This window comes from Canis lupus, chromosome 22, assembly GCF_003254725.2.
Source record: "Canis lupus dingo isolate Sandy chromosome 22, ASM325472v2, whole genome shotgun sequence".
In the NCBI taxonomy this organism is placed as follows: Eukaryota; Metazoa; Chordata; class Mammalia; order Carnivora; family Canidae; genus Canis; species Canis lupus.
This window is the reverse complement of record NC_064264.1, coordinates 9,581,501-9,599,157: the sequence shown is the minus strand read 5'-3', so window position 1 is coordinate 9,599,157 and position 17,657 is coordinate 9,581,501. Positions and strand designations below refer to the sequence as shown.

At 37.5% G+C, this 17,657-nt stretch overlaps 1 protein-coding gene and 1 pseudogene across 6 annotated transcripts in view; both read right to left on the bottom strand.

Annotated features, from left to right (window-relative positions):
- ELF1 (E74 like ETS transcription factor 1) overlaps positions 1 to 17,657 on the bottom strand; it is a 106,262-nt gene that overhangs the window by 35,334 nt on the left and 53,271 nt on the right. For 4 of the 6 annotated variants that reach the window (XM_025478142.3, XM_035704350.2, XM_035704349.2 and 1 more), the window contains exon 2: positions 12,578 to 12,881. In XM_025478142.3, coding sequence (XP_025333927.1) covers positions 12,578 to 12,649 — 72 coding nt within the window. In that variant the 5' untranslated portion in view covers positions 12,650 to 12,881. Of the gene's footprint in view, positions 1 to 12,577; positions 12,882 to 13,448; positions 13,517 to 17,657 lie in introns of those variants that run through there. The other 2 variants (XM_025478140.3, XM_049099343.1) reach the window with 1 other exon arrangement.
- On the bottom strand, positions 4,530 to 6,474 carry LOC112678817 (keratin, type I cytoskeletal 18-like; annotated as a pseudogene).

Genomic DNA, 17,657 nt, shown 5'->3' with positions numbered 1-17,657 from the left:
CAAGACTAAAGAAGGCAATGTATTACAAGGCAGCATTTAGACACAAAACTAAAATATATGCTTCGACCAGCCTCTTCACTTTCCAATGGCTCTCCTTCAATATCCTAGGTTTTTAAAAAAAGATTTTATTTATTTGAGAGAGAGAGAGCACACATGAGCAGGGGGAGGGGTAGAGGAAGAGGAGAAAACCAGACTCCCCGCTGAGCAAGGGAGCACAACATGGGGATCTACCCCAGGATCCCAGGATTATGACCTTGGCTGAAGGCAGATGCCTAACCAACTGAGCTACCCAAATGCCCCCAATATCATAAGTTTTTAATGGATTGTGTATTTTTTATAAACATCATGGTGTAGATAAATATTACGTTATGGCCATGGGCTTTGTATAAGAGAAAAACGATTCAAATTTCTGGAAATTGGGATGCCTGGGTGGCTCAGTGGTTGGGCACCTGCCCTTAGCTCAGGTCGTGATCCTGGGATCCAGCATCGAGTCCCACATCGGTCTCCCTGCGAGGAGCCTGCTTCTCCCTCTGCCTGTGTCTCTGCCTCTCTCTCTCTCTCTCTCAGTCTGTGTCTCTCATGAATTAAAAAAAAAGTTCTGGACATTAATATAGCTTGCAAAATACTTTAATTGGATTAAAATACACCACGGTGCTGTACAAAGTGTTATCCTCCAGTCTCTTTGAGTCTTCAATAAAATGATCAATAAAATTAAAATAATGTGGTATTCTTAATGTGGTGGTGGTGATGGTGAAGCAGCTACTATGTTAAGTACTTCATACGGCTTATCCCAGTCAATCCCTACAGCCCTGTGCTATTTTATTGACACTGGTCAACCAGCTAGGAAGAGGCTGAGGTGAAACATGAACCCAGGCCATCGGGTTCCCCAAGTCCACAAGATCAATCACTAAGATAGACAACAAGAGTACAGGATCCTATAGATAAATTATTGTCATAATAAAAATTTTACCTCAGTTATAAAGTTTGGAGATACATATATAAGAAGTTTGTTTTATTCTGTTGACCACAACAGAGAGGAGTGTTCCAGAGGAAGCCTAGCTTCTCTTGCATAGCAGCACCATGAAACATAGAAAGGTGTAAGTAAAATGGTCTTTTCTCCAGAATTCTCCCAGATCATTAAAATTCCACTGTAAATTCCTAGGGAATTGATTTGGCTAAATCTAATTCCAGTTTAGGTCTTTCATGACTGTTGGCCGCCTTTAGTCTTTGCCCAGATTTTTCTTTTTTCAGCCAGGATAAATTACAACTTGGCCATGCATCTCAAAAAGTAGAACAGTCACTGAAAACAATCTTGGTTTTCTTATTAGAGTGCTCATTTAAAAAGTTTAATACACTGGTGAATTAAGGGTGTGTGTGTATGTGTGTGTGTGTGTCCCCCCAAGTCTGACACAATTAGTTATAAGGTTAAAAAAAAAAAGTAGCTATTGGGAGGTATAGTAAATCTTAACTAGGTTTAAATGTTCAGTTACAAATCAACTAGATAATATCACATCAGTCACTATCAGATTGATGTTTTAAACATGCAGATTCTATATAACTCATAAAATTTAAGCAAAATCATAACTAAAGAGGCAATTCCTACTTTTAAATAATGGACTTTGACAAGAATCTTATACAAATATGTATGAATCATAGAATAAAATGAGGCAGACATTGCTGAATACAGGCATTTTAACTACAGCAAAGCCTTTACCAGAATGTTAAAATTGTAATAGCCAACTAGACAATGACAGAAATTGGAGTCCTTCTAAAAAACGGAACAACTCCAGATCAAAATATGTCAGAACAAACTTAGCATTTAAAATATTAAAGGAGAATGCTTCCCCACAGAATTAATCTGCTGGATTTTCAAACTCCTGATTGACAAGCTGATTGGCTTATTCTAGAACCAAGCCAGCAAAGAAAAAATAAGAAAACATTAAAAAAAAAAAAAAAAGCTGAATAACATTTGTCTAACTGGTGTTCAAATTATAAAAATTAACTTCATTACCAAACAACTGAGCAGTACTGAGTACATAGTGGTACACAACAAATAACCGAATGCTCATAACCTTGGAAATTAATTCATTTTTGGTGAAGGAAATAAAAGCTCAGTGAAATTTAAAAACTTGTCTGAGGTCACACATTTAGAAAGTGGTGGCTCCTCGTTCCCAGGCTGATATTCTTTAATGTCATATGTCACAGACTTTTAATTGACAAGAAACATCAATTTCCAGAATTTAGTATTATGCTGAAATTGTAGCAGTTGATATGAATGCACACAAATCAATCACTTTTTAGAAAATCATTTCCCAGGTAAATCTTCAATCCCAAATTATTTCTGAATGTGCTTCCATGTCAGGGCAGGGAATACGGGGAGGAGCTACTAGTTACTTGAGCTTCCCTTTAGTTGCTTTCCTAAAGTAAATGCAAGGTTTTCCTAAATACTCAATTTTGTTTTTTCCCATACCAGGAAATAAAGTGGAATTGACAGAAGTGCAGAGTCATACAAAACTACAAACTATAATAAATCTTTAAATTGTTACCTAAAGTTCCACCTTAGGAGAGAAAAATTCTCCTTCCCTCACTCCAGGCCCTATCCCACAATTCAGGGTGACTGGACTTCCTGATCCAGCATCCTCGCATGTTCAGAGCTCTTTCTCTCAACATCTCATTAGGTGGGAACAGATGAAACAGCTAAGTCCATGGATATATTGCCAATCATTACATTATAATTCTTTCCAAAAAAAAAAAAAAAAAGAGAACTGCCTAATATTTAGAATTTTGGTTACTGTGTCAAGAAAGAAAGAAAGAAAGAAAGAAAGAAAGAAAGAAAGAAAGAAAGAAAGAAAGAAAGAAGAAAGAAAGAAGAAAGAAAGAAAGAAAGAAAGAAGAAAGAAGAAAGAAAGAAAAGAAAGAAAGAAAAAAAAGAAAAAAAAAGAAAAGAAAAGAAAAGAAAAACTCTGTCTATATTCTAATTTACTTAATATTAGGCATATCAAATCTATGAACATTATTTGGGGACATCACTTTGTTAAATTCACACTCTGACAAACGAGTTAATAACCAGTTTTCTTTCTACTTTAGTAAATCAAAGGATATTACCTTCACCATTATTCTCAAAAGAGGGTTGAGGGTGACTCTGGCTTAAGAAAAAAAAAAGGCCAAGGATCCCTGGGTGGCTCAGCGGTTTGGCGCCTGCCTTTGGCCCAGGGCCTGATCCTGGAGACCCGGGATCGAATCCCACGTCGGGCTCCCGGTGCGTGGAGCCTGCTTCTCCCTCTGCCTGTGTTTCTGCCTCTCTCTCTCTCTCTCTCTGTGTCTATCATAAATAAATAAATAAATCCTTAAAAAAAAAAAAGAAAAAAAAGGCCAATAATCCAGTAACACTATCTGTTCATATAATGACTTATTATCCTTTGTGTGTTATGTGTTAAGTAAAACAGAAAGGAGGCAAAAATTCTCAAGATCAGTAGCTAAACTGAGCTACATCAAAGAGGTACTATTTCCTTATTCATCCAGCGAGGCTGCTCTGGGTGACTGAGTACTTCTGGGAGAACAAAAATCACCAATTTCATCCCTGACACAAAACTGACCAACAGGAACTTCATTAAAAAAAAAAATGCTATTCTTGGGGCACCTGGGTGGCTCAGTTGTTTAACTGGTGCCTCTGCCTTTGGCTCAGGTCATGATCCCAGGGTCCTGGGATCCCGCATCAGGCTCCCTGCTCAGTGGGAAACCTGCTTCTCCCTCTCCCTCTGCCTGCTGCTCCCCCTGCTTGTGCTCACACAGTCTGTCAAATAAATAAATAAAATCTTTTAAAAATTACTATTCTTTTGAAAAACACACAGAATGGATATATACAATGTAGTATACCCAGACAATGAAATATTATTCAGCAACAAAAAGAACAAAGTTCTGATACATGCTACAACATGGATGAACCTTGAAAACAGTTATACTAAAATAAAAAAGAAGTCAGCCACATACTGCATGATTCAATGTATACAAAATGTTCCAGAATAGGTAAATACACAGGGACAATAATAGACTAGTGGTTGTCAAGGTATAGGGATTGGGCAGAAATAGGGCATGACTGCTATTGGGTACAGGTTTCTTTCTGGGGTAACAAAAATGTTCCAATATTGATTATGGTGATGGATACACAACTCTATTTATATACTAAAAATCACTGAACTGCGGTCTAAATAGTTGAATTTATGGTGTGTATATATATATATATATATATATATATATATATATATCCATCCCAATAAAGCTGGTTTTCTTTTTCAAGTGTACACAGGTTATTAAGGCACAAAAACTGTCAACTTGCAATTATGTTAACAAATTAACTAGCATAACATTTTGTTTTTGCTAAAATCATATATGCAAGGATAATAATTCTTCCAAATTTAAAACCACTCTTTTACCACTTGCAAGCCTTGGTAACTGACATTATTCAAATACAGTTGAAGGCACAAGCTGGGTGACAGTTCAGTTTTATCACTTGCAAGCCAGCTGCCTTCCTTCTCTAAGCCTCACTTGACTCTTCCATAAAGTAGGAATTAAACTACCTACTTTATAAAATTGTTTTAAGAATTAAATAGGGTAATCCTCGTAAAGCACATGGCACAGTGCACAGAATAAGATGCTCAGTAAACTCTAGTTACTAAAATATACCACTGAATGTTTCTGGAGCTCCTCTAAGTCTATGTCCTCCTACCCTATGCAATGATCTCATCCATAGTCATTTTTTCATTTTTTACCTCTCAACTTTTAATTCGCCTTCTGCTCCTCAAGGGGTACCTTGCTTCTCTCCTGCCTCAATCCCTCAGAAATGTGGTGTCACTGGTCTCAGATACCACTTTGTTGTCCATAATCCAGTGGGTTGTGGTCTTTTGGACAATTTGCAAAGGGTTGCTGCTGTTCAGGGCATCACCAAGACTGAAATCCTCTCTATCTTCCACCAGGTGACAGGTGGAGAGCTCAGTCTCCAACTTAACCTTGACATTAAGCAAGGCCTCATATTCCTACATCTAGAGCTGCCTCTCTGCCCAGGTCTGGGACAGCTCTGGCTCCAGGTACAGCAGGACCCCATTGAACTACTCCATCTGCATTGTGTTATGGGCCTCCACCTCCCTCAGTCTGATCTCTAAGGACTGGGCCATACATCTCAGCTCTGTGAGGGTCATCTCAGCTACTCCTACCTCAGCAGTTGGCGAGGTAATCACTGTGGTGCTTTCCTCAATCTGCTGAGACCAATACTTGTTCAGCTCCCCTCAGTTCTGAGCCAGCTTATCATACTGGGCCCAGATGTCTGCCATGATCTTGCTGAGGTCCTGAGATTTAGAGGCATCCAACTTCATGGTCAACACAGAGTTGGCAATTTGGTTTTATAGACCTTTACTCCCTCCTCATGGTTCTTCATGAAGAGCAGCTCTCCGAGAACCTAGATCTCTGTCTCGAGCTGCAGCCGAATGACAATGGTGTCATTAATGACCTTTTGGAGCCTGTGGATAGCACTCTCCACAGAGTGGCACAGGGCCAGCTCCATCTCATTCTCGATTCTAAAGTTATCAGAAGCAAGATGGGCATTGTCAATCTGCAGAACGATGTAGGCATTGTCCACAGATTTTGCAAAGATCTGAGCCCTCAGCTTCTTGATGGGTCTTGAAGTAATGCCCCAGTCTCTGATCTAGGGTCCCTTCCTCTCCAGGTATTCCCAGCTTTTTATCTCCAGTCTCTGATTATCAGCCTGCAGGCTCCTTACTCTCTCCATGTAGGAGGCCAGGTGTTAATTCAGGTCTTGCATGGTCTCCTGCTCCATCCTGTATGCCCCCTCTGTCTGTCAGGACCCTAGCCATCCTGGTGACCTGGCTTCTGGAACCCTATTTATCCCATTAGCTGGTGGAGAGACCCAGGAGCCTGAGCCCCCAGGCACCTGCACAGATGCTGGTGGCTACACTGTTGACCAGAGGGATGCGGTGGTTGGGCGATTACACAGAGCTCAGAGACTAATAGGTGGAGAAGATGGAGTGGGTGGTGAAGTTCATGCTGTTTGGGGAGGAAGACCAGGGGCCAGGACTCAGATTGGGCCACTCATCTATATTCATTTTAAACACATTGTCACAGGGCCTGGTGCGGGACACTTAGACTGTAAAGAAGACAACAGTAAGTTCTTCCTCCTCCTTCATAATAACCATTAGCTTCCTCACCACAAATAGTGGGCAGGGAGATAAGCCATGCCAAACACTAGGTCATAGGCAGGGTTGTCTCTTCACATAACCTGAAGAGGGCTCAGGCCTATTCAAAGTCAGACTTTTTCCAGGGCACCTGCATGGCTCAATTAAGCATCCAACTCTTGATTTCAGCTCAGATCAAGACCTTGGGGTTTTGAGATCGAGCCCCACATCAGGCTCCATGCTAGGCATGCAGCCTGCTTAAGATTCTTTCTCTCTCCCTTTCATCCTCTGCCCCTGACCCACTCACCAGGTCTTTCAACAAAACAAAACAAAACAAACATCCAAAATAACCAGAGTCTGACTTTTCCCAAATATAAGCAGGCTTATACTATGGGCTCTATGGCATAACCCCTTTGATGAAGGTTCCAAATGTGAACAAAAGAAACAAGCAACCTCTGTATGTTAATTTTCCAGGAGGCCAAACTTTTAATGGATCTGATAAATCTAATCTGTCAAGACTAAAAAAGAAGGCAACAGGAACAGGTAGATTGGTCCATGTAAGCTGGAATTGTGTGTACGTAACAGAATTCTCTGTGTCCATGTACAGGTTAGTATCACTATTCCAACTTCCTGCCCTCCACAATACTAGTACTGAATAAGTTACACACAAAACATTTCAATTCATTCCTTCTATTCTATTTTTAAGGTACAATTAATCCCTGACCTAACAGAATTGCTAAAAAAAAAAAAAAAAAAAAAAGGCCAGTTGCCATGATCTATATTCTTACGAGTATTTTCCCAATCTACAAAATTTAACCCCATTCTCAAGATATAACCATGTCAAAAACTCCCTCTGCAGCTTGAAGGAGTCTCCCAAGAAACAGAAAAACTCTATATGGGTATTTACTTACTTATAATTTCAATGATAATTTTTGAAAGTTATCTGAGGTGGTACAATAGAACAGTTCTACGTACATAACAGAAAAAACACTCCATGAAAATTTCTTTCTGGTCTTGGAATTGTGGTGATATGGCCACACTGCCAATGCACTAAATGAGAATGTGGACAAATAGGTTCCAGAAAAATATATACTGTAGTTGAGAAAGTTTGGGGGAGAACATTACCTCTCATTCTAAAAGTCCTCTGATGTGATAACGGCTATAACTAAGCATATACTTATCCCACATCATTTTACCAACAGGATTAAGAAGAGGAAAAAAATCTTTAAGGACTCAACAGATAAAGGTATTTTGAACGATGTTAAACACTTTGGAAGATACTAAGGGGGAGGGGGAAGTAATCCCTTTCTTTAAGTGATTAGCACTTATCTGAGAAAATCGTAATGTATATATGAAAATTTAACATGGCAAATGTGTGACAATAAGTGATATAGAAATAACAGGATAAACTTTGTTAATTCTTGAAAATATTGATTTTAGGATAAATTCCCGGAACAAGTAGGTTTTGTCTAAAATCTTAAAAGAGATTAGAACTTAAATAGTCAACAGGTATGAATATGGGAGATCAAGCAAGAAGGGACTTGGGGAAATTACACAGTAGGCTGGCAAAATCAATGTAGTACAAGAAAGGAAAGAGCATGAAAAACACTATGAAAACCTCTAACCTTAAGTTAAGGTGGTTAGATTGACTATATAGTCAAAAATCCATCAAAAGTTTTGGTACATTCTACTGTTCCAGAACACTTCTGCTCCTTCAATCTGTTGGATAAACTGGGCCTTCCTGCAAAATGCAGTTCTAATGTAACTTCTACTAGAGTGAAACTTTCCCAAAGTTGCAATGCAGTGATTCTCAATCACTGCGTGAGTTATCAGGTCTCTCATTAGACAACAAGGCACTGTTTTCCTCTTTAGTCTAAGGATCAACAGAGCAAACCAGTTTTATCCTAAGAAGGAATGTCATAAGACCACCTTCTTATATTGGTTTGTTTTTTTTAAAGATTACATTTATTTATGAGACACACCAAGAGAGAGGCAGAGACATAGGCAGAGGGAGAAACAGGCTCTTCTCAGGGAGCCTAATGCGGGAATCAATCCCCAGACCCTGGATCATGACATGAGCCAAAGGCAGATTCAACCACTGAGCCGCCCAGACATTCCCACCTTCTTATATTGTGATAGGATTCTAGAAAAGTATTTGTTTCACTTTCCCATGCTTGTCATCAAGCTACTACTCCCTAGTGAACCAAGTGTGTTAAGCATAAATAACTATGATTTGCTGGGTTCTACTTTTAGGACCAACAACTGAAAAGACATATATTGTAATGATATGTGAAAATTACAAAATGCATTAAACTACCAGCTGTTTTTCATTAACTTCTAGACTATATGAGCATACAATCAAGTTTCCTTCTCTTTAAAAACTTGTATCCACAGCCTTCAGACTTCTTCTTATTCTCATTCATTCCCCCAGGCAAACACACCTGCTTAAGAAGGTCAAACCAAGGCACCTTCAAATAAAAGTACATACTGCAATCCAATACTGATGGTGGTGCCGTCCAGCACAGAAGTGCTTCATTCTCAGCAACAAATATTCCCAGTTTTGAACAGACATCAAGAGGAGACTTAAAAGGGGCTTGTCAGCACCAATAATGTTGGTATTTCCTTTCCAACACTACCATCCCTCCACACCCATCCCTGGCCAAAGGACTTCTTCCACGCAATTTTGAAGAGCACAAATTAGGAGCCTGGGTGGCTCAGTTGGTTAAATATCTGCCTTCAGCTCAGGTCATGATCCCAGGGTCCCAAGACTGAGGCCCACATCAGGCTCTCTGCTCAGTAGAGAGTCTGCTTCTTCCTCTCCCCCTACTCTCTTTTTCTCTAATAAATAAAAATCATTTTTAAAAAGAGTACAGATTGATACAAGGAAAATGATCAGAGTGGTGGCAACTAGACATTAATGGTGTCAGCTTCTTTAGATGACATTTATAACCACAGATCATAACTCAAAACAGGAAATATATTCTAATCTGGTGCCTTCAACAGTGATTTTGTAAAGAACCAACCAGACCAATACAGGATCATAAAACAGAATTATTTTTTACAAGATTTATTTATTTATTGAGAGAGAGGGAGAAAGAGTACATGCCTAAGTGATGGGAGTGACAGAGGGACAGGGAGAGAGAAAATCCTCAAGCAGACTCCCCATTAAGTGTAGAGGCTGATGTGGGGGCAGATCCCAAGACTGTGATCATGACTTAAGTCAAAATTAAGAGTTGCTTCTCTTGGGCAGCCCGGGTAGCTTAGCGGTTTAGCGTCGCCTTTGGCCCAGGGCATGATCCTGGAGACCCGGGATCGAGTCCCATGTTGGGCTCCCTGTATCGAGCCTGCTTCTCCCTCTGCCTGTGTCTCTGCCTCTCTCTCTCTTTCTCTCTGTGTCTCTCACACAAAAAAATAAAATCTTAAAAAAAAAAAAAAAGAGTCGCTTGCTCAACTGACTGAGCCACCCAGATGCCTCCAAAATAAGTATTTTAAAAGACACAAATACTTTTTAAATTTGAAAATTTAAAATCCCAACAGAGTTTTATGTAACTTAAGAAGCTAACTCTAAAATTCATTCAAAATTGTATACTAGAGCTGAAGGCAGAAGCTTAACCAACTGAACCATCCAGGTGCCCCTACTTTTAGAAATATTACAGAAATAATCATTATGCATATACAAACATACACACATGAGCATGCACGATTATGGTTCTAAGAAGAACCGGGCATGGTTCTAAGAGCTTTATATAGAATAACCCATTTCACTTTCACAACAACCCTATAATACAGGGTTTAGTACTATCATCCTCATTTGCAGATAAGGAAACCAAGGCAGAGAATGGCTAAGTAGTCTATTCAAAGTCACAGAAGTAATAAGCAGTGGAGTGAGGAGGATTCAAACCCAAGTGTTCTGACTCCAATATCTGAGCTCTTAATTACTATAGGTCTACTGCTTCCCAAATGAAAATGTTCACTGCAATATTGTTTATAACAGCAAAATACTGGTAATAATTGTCCATGATCAAATACTGGTAAAATAAATTATGATCCATCCATCATGTGAAAAAAATAAACGATGTAGAGCCAGCATACATACATACATATTTACAATACATTAAGTGAAAACCATTCACAGAAAAGGTTTAGCATACTTTTATTTGCATTTTAAAAACAATCTATGTAGGTTTATATGTACATATGTTGCTCTTTGGTTCAGGTCTTTCTCTAAAATATTAACATCAAATAGTTAATAATAGTGTCTTCTGGGGACAAATGGATTAGGTGGAAAGGGTAAAGAACTCTTTTATGTATTTTCATGTTAGGTGCCTTCTTTCATAATTGGGATGTTATTACTTTTAAATCAAAAACAAATCTAACAAGCAAACAACAAAGGAAGTAGAACCACAGATAAGATGCTAATAATAAGACTGACACTACTGGATCTACCCCTGAGTCAGTTAAGTTTGCTATGCTCACAGCCATAGACTGGAAAACTCTAGGCCTGCCAATTTTTGACACTGATTATAATACAGTAATACTGGCATACTTCAATGCAAGGGTATCCAACATCATTAGTGACAGTCAAACTGCTTGCATTCAAACTGCAATTCCACTATTGACTAGCTGTAGGATTTCAAATAAATCACTTAACCTCTGTCTCATTTTCCTCATTGTAAAATGGGGATAATAGTATTTGCCTCACATGTTAAATATTTGTAAAGTCCTTATAATAACACCTGCACAAAACTAATATATATACACCTGTATATATATATATATACCCATTTTAATAAAAATAAGAAAAAACATGTATGTGCATTATGATAATAAGCTAAGAGATCATCATCTATTCAAAGGCATCAAATGACCTCTCCAAGATAAACTAAGCACACCACACCTATCAAGGGCAAGTGCAAAACTATTTTTAAGGCTAAATATACACATGTACAAATACTATACCATAATGTAAAATGTATTTCTCACAGTCAGAAGAGTGCCAAAGCCACCATACTAGAGCACACCAGTGAATGGCTTAGAGCTCTGTCTTGTGTGGCCACACAGAGAACAAACCTCACCACATAAAGCCTGGAATCTTTCATCTAAGAGGGCTGCACAGTAATACAGTTTTCAAACCTTAACGTACAGAGAAATATCCTGTTTTGAAACAAATTCAAAATACTTTCTTAAAATATCTTTTCTGTTGTTTCTAGGTTAAATCCTATTAATATATTTTTATTTTGGACCAAGCAACCCTCTCCCTTAAACTTTTTTCCTTCCCATCTAAAGCTCATCTTGATTTTAAGGTACCTCAATGCAAATGCTCATCTTTTGTAGATTTACTTATAAATTTTTAACCCTGTCACCAATACAAACAGCAAAGAAATTATAATGCCCTGCCAAAAGTATCAATTTTATTATCTGTTGTAACTATGTTTCTAGAATAAAAGTTGATACATTGTAATTGGCCTATTAATGTTAGATATTTGGAATTAGGCTTATTTCAGTATCTAAATCAATTCATTAGGCATACTTTAAACCTCCAGGTCCTCAAAATATTTTTGTCAGGACACTGTGTCTAAGAACATTTTTCCCATATTACGTCTTACATTGCCACATAACCTGTTTAAAATGAAGTGAATTATAAAGTCCCAAGAACCCCTTGTATCTCTCCCCTGAAGTGGAGACAGAGCAGAGGGGCAAAGAGACCAGGATTAACTTAGATCCTTCTTTCAATGTCTCCTGGATCTTCTTCCCATTCTAGAAACAGTAAATGGAACATCACTGAACATAAACTCAGTGAAAGCCAATTTAGAAATTCTTCAGTTCAGTCCCCATTCAACAGATGATGCAATCTAGACCTAGAGAAGTTAAATGACTTCCTCAGAATCACATGCTTAGGACTGAAGCGATGCATGATTATGGGACTAACATCTTTCCATCCACTTGAAAAAACAGCCCAGGATTATAAATACTAATAACAACATACATTTACACTGTAGAAATTGCAAGCAACTAATACAACCCCCGTCCTGTATTACAAAAAAAAAGAAAGAAAAAAATTACATGTCTTGTTGGTATGTCCTCTAGATCTTTTCAAAATACTCAAGTACTCTGGTATTTTATTTAGTGTTGAGTCTCATTTTACAAAAACACAAGCTTAACCTTGAAATTATTACCTCCTTGTTCCACATCAAAGCTAAGGATTAAATTCTTTCTTAACAAATTAATGAGTACTTAAAACAGATGATCACAATTACCATCAAATTTTTAATATCTACATTTTTACATTAATAGTTTCCCCTACTATATTTTAAAGTAAATAATTTTCTGTTGCAAATGGAAGAATCATCATAGCAAATGTATTAAAAACCAATTTTCTCTGGGTTTCATACCTGTTGTTCATCCTCCATGACGTTACTAGCAAATTCAAATACTAGGTCGTTCTGTTGGACAACAGCAGCCATAATAAAGCATTCCCCTTAGATCCACATGAGAAAAATTCCAAGCAGATTCAAGTATGAGGCAGCAGAATCCAGTGACCAATTTGGGTAAAAAAAAACCCCTCAGCTAAGTCTGTGAAGTTACTGTATACCAGGTTTTCTTTAGGGATGATGCTTCAAATTTTCTTGGTTCACTGATAGTCTACTCAAACATAGGCAATTTTTCTGAAATTTTTCTTCTCTAGAACTTCTTGGCCTGAAAAACAGAAGCTTAAGTTAGGAAGGAAAAAGCAATCATGCTCATTTAGAATATAAAAATAAATACCGAGGGCAGGGTCTCCAATACATTTTTTGTTAATTTTTTAAACAAAATCAACATGACTGATGAAACAGGTTTTTTTTAAGTTACATATATATTTTCTTTGAAGATATCATTCCTCCTGAGATAAAATCACTTCTCGTTTCTGAAACTGAAGCCATTTGCCCTTCCTCCCCGCCACCCAGTTAAACTACAGTTAAAGTACCAAATACTTTAAAAAAAAAAAACAGCCATAACTAGGTTTGTAATTGCAATAAAGGACATATAAACAATTTCCTTCTTGCCAGTAATCCAGCAAACCACATGAGTAATTTCATCTGTATATTTTTGCCTTAGGAGAAACATTCATACAGTATCCTTGTTAGGCCTAATATATATAAGAATTTAAATCTGTCTAGTACATTTAAAGCTTAGTACTATCTTAAGAGCATTAAAAAATAAGCAGAAATTAAAGTCCATTCTTTCTGTTCTTTAAAAAGCTTTCTGATAAGTAGAATGTTTTACCATGCTTAAGCCTGTCTTCAGTGGCTTCTTTTTTAATGCACTGAAATGTATCCTTATCTCTAGCACAGGCTTGTAAGCAACAGGAAGGAAATGGTACTTGACCACGTCATGGCAAATTAAAACATGCAAAGAACTGCACTTTACAATAGTAGAAAAACAGAAACGCAAGTTAAGAGTGAAAACAATTTCATAGTGGAAGGAGAAATGCTTAAAAACTGCCTGCCAAAGATGTTTGCCTATTTAAAAAAAAAAAATTACCATACTAACAAAAGTAGAAGGAAAAAATTTTTAGTTTATCACAATGTTATGACATACTGAACCATACTCATGTTTATGGCTATAAATATGGTATGAAAAGACAAGGATTATAAAAATAACCACATTAAATAATGTCTAGTTCTTTGAAAAAGCATTTACAATTTTAGTTTTAAAGAGAAAGTTAGGGAATGAAGCTGACTGAGCTGGTCAATTAGTTTCCCTGAAAACTTAAATTAAGCTAGCATGTGCCAGTGGAATTAAATATTCAATTTCCTAAATTTGGTAAAGTTGATTCCCTATATACTCTGAACTCTAGGGGTCATCATGGATAGCTGTAATTTTCCTAACTGGGAATCAAAATAAAATAAGGGTTAAGAATTCAATTTGTGTGGTATTTCTACTGACTAAACTGAATTCTAACCCAGCAGTCCCCCACACCTACTCTACCCCACCTCTTTCAATAATGAGTTCAACTCCAACACTAGAAAAGCATTTTTATTTTTAGCACATTCAGGTAGTTTTTGAGCAATGCACTGTACCTGGAGGAAGAGAGAGAATACATGCAGGGAGGAAGGACAGAGAGAGAGAGAGAAGCAGACACCCCCCCAACTGAGCAAAGAGCCGGATGAGGGCAAGACCCTGGCAATGACCTCCTGGAATCATGACCTGAGCACAAGGCAGACACTAAGTCACTCAGGTGCCCCCTTCTTATGCTCCTTCATACAAATTACATTCATTCTTGACTCTCTTCTTAAATTCTTATTCTCCATTTTCAGAATAACTCTCCCCTTAGCACTCATTCACATTTTTCTTGGTCAATACTCAAGTCCCATTTCTTTTGTAAACTTCCCAATATCCCTACACCTCCATCTATCTGGGTCACTCCCTTCAGAAATACAGCACTTACTGTCCACTAAGTTAGCAGTAACTGTACATTGTCTTACATTTGAAAATTATGCCCCCCTAATTCAAATGAATAAATGTTAAATGCCTGTTATTTCGAAAGTAATATGCCAGGAAGCAAGATAGATAGAGCAAAACCTCTCTGGGTAAGTAACCATTGTCTAAAATTCCTTCTGTACCTACCAAACTTGTGTGTTCAAAGCAATAGTAAAAAGGATTATACTGGGGCACCAGCGGGGCTTAGAGTTAAGCATCCAGCCCTGTGTCTGGCTCCCTGCTCACTGGGGAGTCTGCTTCTCCCCTTCTGCCTCTCCCACACTCATGTATGGTCTCACTCTCTCTCTCTCAAATAAAATCTTTAATAAAATGGATTACGTTAATGACAGATATTGCTTAAAAATCTATCATTAGTTAAGCTATTTCTACATACATACTTTATCAAGAATAACTCGAATACTTTTGATTAAAGAGGAAACCATTATTCCCAAACTTGAAAAATCAAGTAAGAAAGTATAACCAGAATTAATGGATGTTTCCTGGTAACAAAAGTTTCTCTGTAAAGGTTAGATTCCAAAAGGCCTATTTCAAATCCATTTATTTGTAAATACAAAGTGACAGTCTACCAGTGACCAAAGTGAACATGTCTATGTAAAGTTAAGTTTCACTTTCTTTTCCACTGCAGTCCTGTACCTTTTCTTACTAGTGTTTCCACACTTATACATTAAATGTTTTTCAAAAATCTCAAAGTACAAGCAATCAACATGCCCACACCTTCCAATACACACTAACAATCAAGAGTAATAAACCAAAACTGAAATGACTGTCCATGATCACTAAGCCACACTTTTAGGATTGAAACAGACACCTTCACTCTAGTGGGTAGCTTATGATCATTTCCATATAGAAGTTTATATACTGAAAATGTGAAAGAAAAGCTTCAGAATTATTTTGCTGGCCTAATTAGGCCTCTGATCCTCTGTCTTCTCTCTTTCCCATTCCTTCTCTCTCTCCATAGTTACATAGCCTATAGCATCAAGATGGGTCTTGGAAAGAAATTTTCTGATTCCGGATCTAAAGGTATCACCCATACATATTAGGGATACTTAAATAACAAAGCCCCATTGCACGAAAATCTTTTCAGTAATAGAGGAGACTGAACATATAGATCAATGATTTGGTTTTTCATGAGTAAACGGAGTCCCTGTGCCCAAGGTCTCACAATCTAAAAGTTTAACACAACCGCAACGAGATCCCTCACCTCCTAAATCAGGACTCTGTCCAGGGCAACAGTACACAGCCTTGCCTCTACCCAAATCTGCTGTGCTTTAATAGTTTGAAACAGATTTCTTATTTATTTATTTATTTATTTATTTATTTATTTATTTATTCGTTCATTCATTCATTCGTGAGAGACAGAGAGAGAGGTAGAGACATAGGCAGAGGGAAAAGCAGGCTTCCCTGTGTGTGAGGGGGGAAGCCCGATGTGGGACTGATTTCACAACCATAGGATCATGACCTGCTCAGGTCATGCTATACAGCACCCAGGTGGGGATGGAGATAGATAGATTAGATAGATAGATAGATAGATAGATAGATAGATAGATAGATAGATTTCCATCTTGAGTTCAGCTCCTGATCTTCCAAATCCATTCACTGAACTATTAGATAAGTCCACACCAGTGCCCCTCAAAGTCACTATATTATGTCTAAAACATGTCCCAAACTGAACTTATTTTATTCCTCAAAGTTGCTCTAGTATGAAAAAGATAGGGTACTCAGATTGAAAAGAAAAAAGGTGGGTTTTTTTTTGTGTTTTTTTTTTTGCTTTACCCTAAAACAAACTAGAAGGTCTTCATTAACTATGTGTATTATAACCATTAACTATATGTATTATATTCAGGAACACTCTGCTTCATTAGAAATTCTCAAACCTATTGCATTTTCAAAATATCATTTACTCTTTATGAAATAAGAAAAAATATAAGTGAAAATTGTTTATCCAGCATAGACATAAACAGTTAACATATTTGCACCACTTTGAGATGCATCTAGTTGAGCATCCACCAAAGAGTAGAAACTCCCCAAGCTGGCTCTCATGTCTTTTAACTGTGTCAGGATCACATTCTTATTCTTTAAGGAGACATGCCACAGGAGGGTCTTAACAATAAGGTTGCTAATCTGTTATTACTAATAAGCTGCAGATGTAAGGTCAAATAATAAAGGAACAAAAACAGTTAAAAGAACACAAGCTCTGGAGTCAGACCACCTAGGTTTGAATCTTCAGCACTGTGACCTTGGACAAGTTACTTAGTGTTGCTCTCTCCTTTCTCTAAAACAGGTACAATATATAACACCAAAATCTATAGATGCTGGGAAGATGGGATGCAAAATCCATGTACAGAATGTCTGGCACATAACTTTTGTTCCATAAACATTAGCTTCATTATAGTCTCAGTACAATGCAAGAGAATCATAACAGGTGTGAGCCATATAACTGATTACTCCTTAAATGTCATTTCCATCCTCTCTGGAAGTCTCTAACTACAGTTATTTGCTCCAACAAAGAATACTAGATAGCCCATTATCAACAAAAGTATAATTCTATTCCAGGGCCTGAAAATTTGGCACCTACTTGATAAATCCAGCTGCTTCTAAGCTAGGATCTCACACTGTCTGGCAAGCTTCCCTTAACACAGAGTTCCATTATGCCCCTGTTCCAAACAAAATGAATTTACTGATTGTAAACACAAAGCCCTCAGCCACATTGATGGCTACTACAACCAACTCAGTTCATTTTTGTTTAATTTATTATAAAATATTACGAGTATCATAAAAACATGACAATTAAAATCAGTTTTTAGTACTTCTCCTATCTGCTTTCCTGATCCCTGATTGAACACAAATTTAAGTTTTCTTCAAGAGGGCTTTAAACACAGGGGCCTAAAAATCTATTAATTCATAATGATATTTAAAAACAAATCCCCACTACCCTTTGGATGTTACCAGGCTACCATTTACTATACTTAAAATGAAAATTAGTAAATAAAA